Below are 13,015 nucleotides of genomic sequence, written 5' to 3'. Positions count from 1 at the left end.
ATAAAGATCTTTTGTTTAAGTAGTCAAGTCTAACTTCAGAAGAGAGTAGAGTTCTACCTAAATGGATGTCCAGTGGGTTTTTCCATAAATGGAGGTTTTTGGTTTTTCTTTACTCTGAGAAAATAGACTTTAGTGAGTAGTAGAAACTTAACTATCAACCTTACTCAGTTTTACTTGACTTTGCTACGGTCTTAAAACTGAATGAGTTGATTAAATCACTGTCTGGGTCCCATTTGTGTTCTTTTTATTGGGAAAGAAAACAAACGAGTCCGTACTCCCTTCTTGCTTTAAGAGGAGCTTGGGGAAGAAATCTGAATACACTTTCAAGCTCAGACTCTGGAAACAAAGTCAGAATGAAGCTGTAGCCAGGAGTAATGGCAGCTATAGTCCTTGGGTAACCATTCTGGGGCCATAAGTTTTGGCTGCCTTGTCCCCAAAAGTATACGCTAGAATGAGCTGATAATGCCATCTACTTGTTCTCTGTCTTGACCACTTTGGCTGGGGCATGTAGTATCCAATAAACTTAACCATCGAGTAAGGAAGAAGGGTGTGAAAAGCAGATGAGACTGAAGCAAGTCATTTATATTCTGTGTATTTCACTTTTTCGTCTAAAAATTAGGGAGCTGGATTAATTGTTTCCCAATCAATTCTTTGAAGATAAAGCCTAAGAATCTTCCTTAACAGGCAGACGCAAATTGAGATAGGCTGAGGATAGCTCAATAATCTTCAGACTGAAGGGTGCATAAGAATTACCTGGGAAGTTAGTTACAACACTGCAGAGTCCTGGGATTCACTTGGAAAGTCAGTGAGTCTGGGCATTTTAAATATGCACCACAGGCATTTCCTGAAGCAGGTGGTTCAAGGACCCAAGTTTGAGGATGAACCTGATGTTTTCTAAGTTGCTTTTACCCTGGGATTTTATATTTGATTGTGAGATGTATGCAAATCCCTTGCTGTTTAATTCTAAGTAGTTTACAGAATTATACACAATGCAAAAGGATAAATTAAGAATTGTTCAGAAATAAAGGCAAAGTGAATATAAAGGTAGGAAAATACTAAAAGTCGGACTAGTTTTAATATCATGAAATGCAAGCTATATGATTCAGTCCAGTTGCTGGGGTAAGCTAAACATTTGCTATGAAACAACATCAAGAGTTAATGAGCAAAAAAATAAAAGGAAACCATCTTTAGTGGCACACAGACCTGAAACTGCACAGCGATATAGAAGCAATGCTCATCACAGGATCCCTGTAAAAGATACACAGAATTTAGTGCAATCATTTCTTACAACACCAAGTATTTAAGATAAACTCTAGGGGCCAAACCAATAGTCTTAAGTTTGCATCTCATGCCCAACTTAGCCTCTCCCTACTGCACTGTAAACTGTAAAAGAGCCTAGAAACTTCAGCTAGAACCAGTATATAACTGAAGGTGTCAAAAGAGCCAGCTTCCAATACTTCATTCCCATTTTTGTTCTTAACCTCCCTCCATGTCCCCTATGTCTAGGGCATGGCCAGAAAGATCACAGCCCCTTAGCTGACTGCCCCTCTTACATCCTTGGAACAAAAGAGCCTACCAACAACAATTACGAAGCATTCACTTTATGTCAGGGAACACACCAAACAGGTGCAGGCAAGCACATTCTGGCTGCAGCCAGCATGATTTCAGTGCCTGTGAGCCTATAATTTCTCCGTGAATTTAAGGTTGATCTCCTGGCTCAGCAGTAAAGAATCCACCTGCAATGCAGGATGATGTAGAAGAAGCGGGTTCAATCCCTGAGTCAGGAAGATCCACTGGAGGAGGGCATGGCAACCCACTCCCGTATTCTTGCCTAGAAAATCCCATGGTCAGAGGAGCCTGGCAGGCTACAGTCCATGATGCTGCAAAAGAGTTGGACATGACTGATAGTTTCTACAGGACTGGTCCATTGAGAAAGGTAATGGAGGGATGAAAGTGAAAGTGGCTCAGTCCTGTCTGACTCTTTGCAACCCCATGGACTATACAGTCCATGGAATTCTCCAGGCCAGAACACTGGAGTGGGTAGCCTTTCCCTTCTCCAGGGGATCTTCCCAACCCAGGGATCAAACCCAGGTCTCCCACGTAGCAGACGGATTCTTTACCAGCTGAGCCACAAGGGAAGCCCAAGAATACTGGAATGGGTAGCCTATCCCTTCTCCAGGGGATCTTCCCAACTCAGGAATTGAACCAGGGTCCCCTGCATTGCAGGTGGATTCTTTACCAACTGTGCTATGAGGGAAGCCTTCAATGAAGGGGAAGAAGTTACAATTTTCCCTCTACTCATCTTAGGCTCATTGGCTAGTGCCCTGTAAATTAGACTGACAACATACGGATTAATAAGAGAAAAATAATCAGAAGTTTATTAACATGTGTATCCATTGTGCCTATAAATGGGAATCCTCAGTGATGAGTAACTCAAAGGGGTGGTTAGAATTTGGTCTTATACAAGCATCTGAGCAAAAGAACAACACATTTTTAGAGAAATAACAAGACAAAGGGAAAGACTGACTGTCTAGAGTGGCACATTGTGGAAAGGCAAATATGGGGGAGAACTAGTGGAAGATAAGGCCCAGTTAGTAAAGTCTATGTAGATTCCTCTAGTACCATTTCCAGCTGTCTCCAGTCTCTAGCTGATAACTATACCCAGGAGAAAGGGAAAAGGAGACACCTTTACAAATTTATGTCCTGCCTTTAGGCAAATAAGGGGAGATATCTGCTTCTTTTCAGTTGTCTTTAGCTCAGAGTAATCCTTATGCTAACATGGCAAATTTGGCAACAGCATATTCTGCTGTCCTTCAGTGTCCTGGCTGTGAATTCCCTGAAACTGAGAACAGCCTTGCCTTCCTCTGAATTCTGGTCTATTTTCTCCCTCTCACAGTAAATGATTCTGTACCATAAGATCCTTGAGGGCAGCTTTTTTTCATTTTTATTTTTCACTGCATTTCACATACTGTCTAACACAGCTGGATATATACTTGGCTTTTAATAAACAGTAACTGCTATGACTGCTGTGGATATGATTAAAAAGCAGCACCTTTGATTATGTACTGTGTTGTATGCACTATGCGATTTTACACATGCATTCTGCCTTTACACGTGCCGCTGCTTTCTTCATACATGGCCACTTTACACACGTTCTTTCTAATTTCATTGCCATCTCTGGCTCAGAAAATAGGTAACTTATCAGAGTTCACATAGCCAATAAGTAAATGCAGTTTGATTTGATTCTTTCTACTTTATTCATCTGCCAGATGAACAATTTTCTACACTATTAATATATATGATTTTCCACTCCTACACAATCAAATATACATAAAAAGATAGTTGAACATTTACCCTGTACTAATAATATTAAGAGCTTGGGATTGTTCAGACCAATTATTATGTTTCTGAGTATCTAGAACTTCATAAATAGTGAGGTTCACATTAAATTTTGACCAGCCATAGTTGCTTAGGTAGGTGCAACTTTGTACTGCACATCTTAGGACTTGTGTTTCTTGGATCTGTGCTACCATGGGCAGAAAACTTAAAACCTGAGCGTTTCCTCTGTGGTGGCTTCCAGACCAACTTGTTAAACTCAGATGTGATCCTTTGGTGTTCACTCTAGACTTGCTGACTTTTTTTGTAAACAATCTAAGTGGGTTATTCCACCATTTAATTGCCTTTGTTTTTCCTTTCTCAACTGAGGTCTTGGTGTGATTATCATCGGCTTAGCCGTGACAGTGACTGGTATCACTGGTTTATCCACCTCTGCTATTGCTACAAATGGATATGTCAGAGGAGGTAATTAAACTTGTGACCTGCAAGATCATTTGTAAGGTAAAGGCAACACAGGCTCAAAGAGTTCACCACTGACATTTCTGAAGTGTTTTCAAAGGTAATCCAAGTTGGTTCCATTTTTTTCCTTTTTTTACCCTGCCAGGCAAGAGAGATGCAAGAAAAATGGAGAAGGATTTAACCTTTGTCAAAACCCCAGCTTTCTCATTCAGGTTCCTCTCAAGCAAAAGAGAAGGTCAAATGTTATGTTTTCTCTTTTCACAGCCAGGGTAACTTCTCTCCCAGGACACCAGCATAAGTCAACTTTTTCTTTCCAGGGCCGCAGTTTAGATTGTTTACTTTTGGAGACCATCCTTCATCATAATGAGCAGTTCTCTGACTTGATCTTTATACCAGGCAAACCAGTTTCTCTTTAGCGAGAAGGAACTCCACTGGGGCCCAAAGGCTTGGATGTGAAAACTGAAATTCAAAGCAGTATAGTTTGCAGCAATAGGGAATCCAAGGAAGAAGAGTAAAATGTGATATCTTCTGTCTTTCATTGCTAACAGGTCTTGGAGTTCTCATAATTCTTCTTTCCACCATGGTCACTTCTATTACTGGGTTGTCAACTTCTGCAATAGCAACTAACGGGTTTGTTCGTGGAGGTAAAATTTCTAAGATATCTAAATATTCTCAACGCTTGCTACTGGTAGGCAAAAACTTTTTATTATACTTTACTTCTTTTTGGTGGGAACAAGAAAGTAGCTTGATGTTCTTGAAGTTGGACCCAGAAGAAAACATAAGGTACTGTCCATATAGCCCCCCTCTACTCTGGTCAGCTATGGTCTATTGTCTAACGGTCCTCTCTGGCACATTGCAGGTCATGGAGTCCATATGCACAAACTCCTTGGGTAAATGCTTTACTTTTCAGGCTACTGCACAACTCCAGCTGGTGTTTCTTGAAAACCGATTCCTCAACACAGCTTCGGTTTTAAAGTTTAGTACATTTCAGGTACCTTCTAGACCTTCCTATACCTGGATGCAATGGGATCTTTTAGAACATTTCAGGTTTTTCATGGGGAGACAGATCATTCCTTGACAAGGTTCAAACTGCTGCCTCCTGAAGTACTTACTGGTGACTTCTTGAAGTCCTGGAGCCAAACACCTTTCTTGGGGGATTTTTCAGGTCTTGGAGTCATCATCATCGGCCTGAGTGTGGTAGTGACAACACTTACAGGTATTTCTATGTCCGCTATTTGCACAAATGGAGTGGTAAGAGGAGGTAAGCCAATCCATGCACTTGTGACTATAAGCTTTGATTATGTAGTGATGTCTAGGGTTGTTTTAATGTTGGAAGTAAAATTTGTACGTTGATAATTAGTTCCCAAAGGATTCAAACAAAACAAAATAATCCAAAATTTAAATAGCAAGGCCTGATTCTTTTCACCTAAAGTTAAGAGATCTCCAGAAAAGATTTTTTGGGCCGACTTCCTGTGATTGATCATGTTTATAAAGCAGAGAATGACCAGGTGTCTAGAAAGAAAGCATGTGTTAAAGTGAAATAAATGGTTTCTTTGTGCCTTGGATGAGGCCCGCTGGCTCTTCCCCAGGCCCTCTTAGAAGGGGTCTTCTTGAGCATCCCAGCTGACACGCCTGACATTCAGTGAGCCCTCAGAGTTCACCCCAACGCTATGCTGCCAATGGCCAACAGGCTTCAGAAGATTCTCAAAAAGAAAAAAAAACAAAGGGTTACTTTCAAATCATCCAGGAACATATGGGCCTGGGCTGGGAATGAGTGAGTAAAGTTTGTCATTGTTCTTCAAATTTCCTTTCTTCCTCGACCAAGTCTAGTAATTGGCTGCTAATGTACTTAATGTAATCAGGACAATGGAAATAATGAGGATTTGCCCAACCCAAATAAAAATTTACATTTTTAGAGAAGGTGTTGCCCCTTCACCCAAAGGAGTTACTAGGGAGGAAACAGTGAAAAGGTGTCAGTGAGAGAGAGTTTTGACTCTCTGTGTGTTCAGTGTCATTCTTTTACCAATAGTTCAGGACAGGAAGTCATGAACTCACACGGTCTGTGATAACATCCAGTCACCTAGGCCTTTCAACAACTATTTATTTTTGCTTTCAGAACTCAGAACTTTCTTTCAGAACTCTCAAGGTGATTAGCCATTCTGGCTCAGTCTTTCTCATACCCAGAAGGACACAGCCATGTGTAGAACTTCCTTTTCAAAGTCCAAGAGAGAAGCAATCATCCTAAGTTCTCTGCATGTTACTTCCCACTTGCCAACCCCATTCACATATGGGTATTTGGGGACAACCATGCTTTCTTGAGCTAAAATCGTCAAAACTAAGTCTGATGTATAAAGTGGATAATACATAGCACTATATAGTTATCAATTTTGATGTAATAAATATACACCAAAAATTATACCAGAAATGAAGCTTGAATGACACTGATAAACTTTACCTACTTCATTTTCTGCCTGTGCCTGCCCGTTTCTGGAAATTTCAGATATGAAATTATTAATCTGAACTCTCCAATGAAGTTAGAGACAAATAATTTTATATTTTCAAAAGACAAAGAATTTGAAAGAAAATTTTGCTGTATCCTTATTTGTAGCATTTGTGTACTATGGGTTTGGATAGATTTTATTTAGTCAAGATAGTTCTATTGTAGATTATACACAGAATTCAAAGAAGGGCTAAGTTATTCATTAAGTTGACACAAGATTTCTAAAATTACTAGGATTTGTAATATTTTTATTAAAATAAAAAATTAGAATAGTTAGTATTTTAAATGCTCTCAGACAGTCAAAATTATTTGGTCATATCAACTAAATCCTTTAGCAGTTCGTCAGTATAAAACATGTTCATTTCTTGTTTCAGGTGGGGCCTACTATCTTATTTCCAGAAGCTTAGGGCCTGAGTTCGGTGGATCTATAGGCTTGATCTTTGCTTTTGCCAATGCAGTGGCTGTTGCTATGTATGTGGTGGGATTTGCTGAGACTGTGGTAGATCTTCTTAAGGTAATTAAAAGCTTTTGTTCTCTTCATCTAAGCAAGATAATTCAGTTTAATTTGCTTTTCCAGGGCACCAGAGGATATCATTATGGCAAGATGAGAGGAAACAGATTTATTGTGCAGAATGTGGAAGCTGAATATAGTTGGCATCAGAACTTCTTAGAGTCCTGGCTCTCACACTTACCAGCTGACAGATTTTGGACCAGCCCTTTTGTTCATCTGGACCTTGCTTTTCAAATCCATAATATGGGTTAATAATATTGTCCTATGTCTTTCATATAAATGTGGTACAGATCAACTGAAATAATCGACATGAAATACAGGGTAAAACATGAAAGAAAAGATAAACAATGAGCATTATTGTCAGCATCAATATTACTATTATGGTTACAGATGTCCAAAGGGAAAGAAAGTTCAAACATTAGGACTCACTGTAGGAAACTGGGCATTTTTTAGCACAGGTGCTCCATCTGGATGGTATGTATGTGAGCACATTAATTAACTAGTATATGAGCTAGCTTCCAGTCCTCCTTCTGTGGGAGTGATAGTGGATACTGAATTCAATAGGTAATAGTACTTCTATTTGAAAATCAGATGAATAAATGAGTGGATTGTATAGTTCATAGTTTGTTCTTTAATTGAGTAGCACTTATTTTTTGATATTCACATTGGAGACCACTCATTTTCATCTCTCTAGGATTCCCCTTGACACACAAAAATAACTGGTTGTTCTCCTGAAACAAAATGTGATAAGTGTACATACCCATAATTTTACTTAGTGCTACAATAGTTTCAAAAGCTGTGCCTAGAATGGATCTCTAAAAGTTTTAACTCCTAACCTTGGCTATCAAAGGCTTATTATTACAGGAAAAAGTAATGCTAGATGTTTTATCTTCTCAAATTTATGAGCACTTCATTTTTCTATTATCCCCAGACAGCAGGGCATAGTATCTCTTTTTACTGTTAAATGCTGCAATAACACATACAGACCAAAAAAAAAAAAAACTTCTAACTATTTAGGGGGGATTTTTTGTTGTTGTTCCAGGAGACTGATTCGATGATGGTGGATCCAACCAATGACATCCGGATCATAGGCTCCATCACAGTGGTGATTCTTTTAGGAATTTCAGTAGCTGGAATGGAATGGGAAGCAAAGGTTAGTTTCTCAAAATGATATTACCAACAACTGCTAGTCAGCTTCCTGAACAAACTGCAGGAATAGAAGGAACTCCATATTCAAAAGGAATTGCTATTATTACTTTCTATGGTAAAAGGAGCCTGGTCAGTGCTCAGTGGAACAACAAGTCCTCAAAGCACAAAGTTCAGGCAGTAGTAAGACATAGCTCATGTGATCAGGCCTATATTTTGTCCTTTGTTCTGTAGTCACAGTGACATAGCCAACAAGATTGCTGCCATCTTCATGCACAGACCCCTTGTGGTCATAGCAATAGTACATACTGGAGGCCTGTGTCTTTTCCTCATTTCCCTGGTATCCCCTTCCTAGCTGACTGTGAACGCTGACATCCACAAGATATGACAAGTGTGTTGGGAGAAGATAACAGAGGCAGAAACTGTCATTCCCTTCTGAAATCCCGTACTCTAGCAGCAAATCTAAGGGTACCAGAGGCCCTGGAACTAGAGAATATCTGGATTTAATGATTGGTATGTTGTCGTCTAGCCACTAAGTCATGTCTGACTCTTTGTGACCCTGTGGACTGTAGCCTGCCAGGCTCCTCTGTCCACGATTCTCGAGGCAAGAATACTGGAGTGGATAGCCATTTCCTTCTCCAGGGGATCTTCCCGACCCATGGATAGAACACGTGTCTCTGCATTGGCAGGAAGATTCTTCACCATCTGAGCCAACAAGGAAGTCACTCAGTGATTAGTATACCAGTTAGTAAATTTCTGAATGGTGGGGAGAATGTCTTTTGCTTGCTTTGTAACTCACTACAGTGACTAGTACAATCGAAACTCCTAGGTTCTTATGTTCCTAGGTGCAGTAACTAGACCTCAAGTGGTCACCAGAAATGGAAAGAGAGCCAAAACCTCCCATTTTACATAATGCAATAGGAAACATTCTTACATGGTGTTTATTTGTGGGCTATGCATTCACACATTAAACAAAAACTGATGAAGTGCTTATCATGTGCTGGGTATTCTGCTAGGCACTGGATATTCAGTGTGACCCACACAGGCACAATCCTTGCCATAGCTGAGCATATGGTCTACGGGGAGATGAGTAATAAAAAAGTAAATATAGAATGGTAAACTGTGAAGTGCTATAAAGGAAATAAACAGGGCACTGAGATAGAATATAGCAGGGGGAACATACGTTAGACTATTCCCTGAGGGAGGCAATGTAGTTTCATGACAGTAGAAGGTAGAATTTAGAGCTCTAGCTCTGTAGTTAGAGTGGATTTGAACCTGGTTTATGTCTATACGACCTCTGGTAAATTACTTAACCTCTCTATCCCTCAGTATTTTTTATCCTTAAAATGATGATAACAGTATTACCTACTTCATACAGTTGTGGGCGGTTATTATTTACCTGAAAGGATATTGGTAAAGTTAAAACTGCATCTGTTGTACTGTAAGCCCTCACTAAACATTAGCTGTTACTGTTTAGATTCAGTGGGCAAGAAAGCCTCTGTGAAGACATAGGTTTGCAAAATGTAGGGAGAAGTGCATGTCCAGCTGAGGGAAAGAGCCAAGCCAGTAAACACCTTGAAATGTCAGAGGGACTAAAGAACAGATGATTTGGCTGGTCAGCCTTGGAGACAGCTTGTGCTGAGCACACACGGGTATGATCGCTCGACCTCAAGTGCACTAGGCATCCTGGGAATTCTGTGCCTCATTCTGTGTTCTCATACTCCTGCAGTTAGTCCCAGGAAGGGGAAGAATCCATAGGAGCTCTGCCGAGGAAAGAAGACAACTCTGTCAGTGTTATATCTTTTGGCTCCATTTACATTCCTAGGGACGCTGCACTAAGTTACCCGCTTAATACTTAGAATGCTCTTGAAATATCACCTTCAGGTGCCCAAGCACATGCATGCATGCGTGTTTAGTTGCTGACGTGTCTGACTCTTTTGCGACCCCATGAACTATAACCCACCAGGCTCCTTGGTCCATGGGATTTTCCAGTTAAGAATACTGGAGTGGGTTGCCAGTTCCTCCTGCAGGGGATCTTCCCAACCCAAGGACTGAACCCACATCTCTTATGTTTCCTTCATTGGCGGGTGGATTCTTTACCACTGCACTACCTCAGAAGCCAAGCACCCGTTGAAAATGTAACATCTATTCTTAGGCCAAATAAGGCTTATTAAGATGCCATTTTATAAGAACACCTTTATTACCTACACTGGATAGTAGAATCTTAACCGGAATTATTAGATAGGGTCTTTATTCAGTGGACATTTACAACTTTTATAACTATGTAAAAAGGTCATTGAATAAATCTAATTTGACCTCCTGTTACTTTGTCATTCCAGGCTCAAGTGATTCTTCTGATCATTCTTCTCATTGCTATTGCAAACTTCTTCATTGGAACTGTCATTCCATCCAACAATGAGAAAAGGGCCAGAGGTTTCTTTAATTACCAAGGTATGTGTGTCAAATAGCTTGCTTTGCAATAAAAGCTTCTTCTTTGCCCGCCCCCATCACCATCCCCATAACCCCTGCCCTGGCCACTGGAGGCCCAGGGAATATTCTCAGGTTTTAGTCAGGAGAGCCAGAGTGAGTCTCAACCTTGCTGCTTGCCAGCTAGACAGGTCACCTAACACTGTTTGTCTCAGATTTTCCTGCCAAGGTGGGAATGATAATAGCAACTTCCTAAAGCGATGTTGAAAAGCAAGTAAGATAGCAGATGTTAAAATGCTTTGAAAACCTTAAAGTGCTGGAACCTAAAAAATAAACCTCTCCTTAAGCAGCAAAATATAAAGAAACTATATATTTTTGGACTAAAAATAACCGTGTACATGCGCAGTTGGGGCAAAATTATAGACAAAAGATACAAAGAGACCAAAAAAATCATCTGCCACTTTTGAAAAGTCTAGAGCAAAAGTAGGGGATTAAAAGCAAAAGCACATGCCCCCTGCACACAATATTACCTCAGAGGTGGGCAAAACACCTAAGCCCAGCCCTCTGGTCCAACCTCTGGACACACTCCCTACCCTCACTCCATAAAAGAAACAAGCTTACCCCTGCTCAGGGAGCCAGGCAACAAGAGAACCTGTTATTTGTTCTGGCTCCCCTCTGCTGCAGCTGGGGCCCCAATAAAGCCTTATCTGAAACAAACAAAAAAAAGACCTTAAAGTTTTGCACACGTTGTCTCTGTCGAACCGTAGGGGTGTCTGTGCAAAAAAGGAAACACAGCTCAGACAATGTGCCCAACCACTGGGAGCACCAAAATCAAACACAGACATTTTTTCATCCTGCTAGTCATTTTTGTACCGTGCTTTCTTATGACATTATCTAGTTGAGCATCACTGTCAGGTTTTCAAACAGAAAAGACTGTAGGAACTATTAACATAGCAGCTGTGATCAAGGCATAAACATTTACTTCTCTCTTCTATTCTAGTCCGCCTATCCCCTCTTTCCTAGCTTTCCACCCTAGCATACTCAAGAATCCACGGCTGAGGTTTTTTATATTTCCCGTCAATATTTACCTGGTTGTCACTTTTTGTTCCCTTCTTATATCACATCACTTCTTTCTTCCCGATTCTTTTTCTTTGTAAAGATTGTCTTGCTTGATATGCATATCCTTTTCCTTGTGCTTCTTTTCCCTTTCTCCAGCTCCTGCCATAAATTTTTTGATGTTTTCAATTTTTTTCTTATTTTTGCGCTTCCCTAGATTCTTCTGTTTACATTTTTCTTCCTTCCTTTTCTTTCTTTGTTTTCCCTTGTGTTTTTCTTTTTTTCTAGATTGTTTCCATTTCATTTAAATAACTTGGTGACAACCTGTGGTGTATTTTTATTTTATGACCAAAGCTCCTCACTGTATATGAGAATTCTTATACATGAGAATTTGATATAAGGATCTAAGATCCAGTCTCTAGTGACAAAGGTCAGGAAGGTTAGAACATTAGTATCAAAACTGTAAGGTGGCTTCATCCACAAGGTTCTACAATTAAAAAAAAAAAAGGTGTAGTAAAGCAATATGCTGACTAAGGTATATATACATGTGAGAATGTAGTTGTATGTGTGTAGGGCAATATAATGCAGTATATTTGTGAGTATGCCAGTTCAATCATGAGAAAATTTTGTTTCCTTCTTTTTTAGTCTTCTAGATCGAAAGAAATCAGACAACATGGATCTCCGTTTTCATGAAAATTATTGACTTTCCAGAGTATATTCTAGAGATTTAAAACCTTGTGACATGTATTTTGATACCTGGCAAATATTAACATGAGGTTCATCAAGATTATACCAATATCTTCAAGCTCATTCCATTTAGATTATAGGAACACATTTGCATTTAGGGCTACAGAAGCCAAAGGTAACTTTATTTCCGGCCAGTGAAGAAAGTCTACATAATAATTTTCTCATTATTTGTGTTGCAGCATCAATATTTGCAGAAAATTTTGGGCCAAGCTTCACAAAAGGTGAAGGCTTCTTCTCTGTCTTTGCCATTTTTTTCCCAGCAGCAACTGGGATCCTTGCTGGTGCCAATATCTCGGGAGATTTGGAGGTATGTTATTTCCTCTGCTTTGTAATTCTAAGAAGCAGTGGTGCAGTTGGGTAGGACAGGGAGCTACAGACATCAACAGTGACCGTGTTTCTCTATAGATTTCAAAGCTGTAAGATTTCTTCAAGGTTTCCTAGTTACTTAAAAAGTTCTCTCTCTTAATGACAAATTTTACTGCCAAATTTTCCTATTCCTGATAGTTCTTCCAAACGTCTTATTCAGTAAGCTGAGCCACTGGAGAGGCCCCCTCTGTGACTTTACCTTCCTTCCTTGCAAGGAAGACTGGGAAATGTAATGTCTAGTTGGACAGCCATGTGCCCAGATATTCTTGCCTGGAGAATCCCAGGGACAGAGGAGCCTATTGGGCTGCCGTCTGTGGGGTCACACAGAGTTGGACACGACTGACGTGACATAGCAGCAGCAGCAGCAGTATTATTTTAGGGAGTTCTAATATTAAAAGATGGGCTTCCCTGGTGGCTCAGTGGTAAAGAATCCACCTGCAATGCAGGAGACACAGGTTTGATCCCTG

General features: G+C 40.1%; 1 protein-coding gene across 4 annotated transcripts in view; it reads left to right on the top strand.

Moving 5' to 3' along the window:
• SLC12A1 (solute carrier family 12 member 1) overlaps window positions 1-13,015 on the top strand; it is an 88,045-nt gene that overhangs the window by 12,294 nt on the left and 62,736 nt on the right. For 2 of the 4 annotated variants that reach the window (XM_005211899.4, XM_015473209.3), the window contains exons 5-10: window positions 4,344-4,439; window positions 4,961-5,056; window positions 6,670-6,809; window positions 7,849-7,959; window positions 10,292-10,403; window positions 12,362-12,489. In XM_005211899.4, coding sequence (XP_005211956.2) covers window positions 4,344-4,439; window positions 4,961-5,056; window positions 6,670-6,809; window positions 7,849-7,959; window positions 10,292-10,403; window positions 12,362-12,489 — 683 coding nt within the window. The remainder of the gene's footprint in view (window positions 1-4,343; window positions 4,440-4,960; window positions 5,057-6,669; window positions 6,810-7,848; window positions 7,960-10,291; window positions 10,404-12,361; window positions 12,490-13,015) is intronic. The other 2 variants (XM_005211900.4, XM_002690936.6) reach the window with 2 other exon arrangements.

Source organism: Bos taurus, chromosome 10, assembly GCF_002263795.3.
Source record: "Bos taurus isolate L1 Dominette 01449 registration number 42190680 breed Hereford chromosome 10, ARS-UCD2.0, whole genome shotgun sequence".
NCBI lineage: Eukaryota > Metazoa > Chordata > Mammalia > Artiodactyla > Bovidae > Bos > Bos taurus.
Note: the sequence above shows the minus strand (reverse complement) of the source record. Positions and strands in the feature narration are given on the sequence as shown.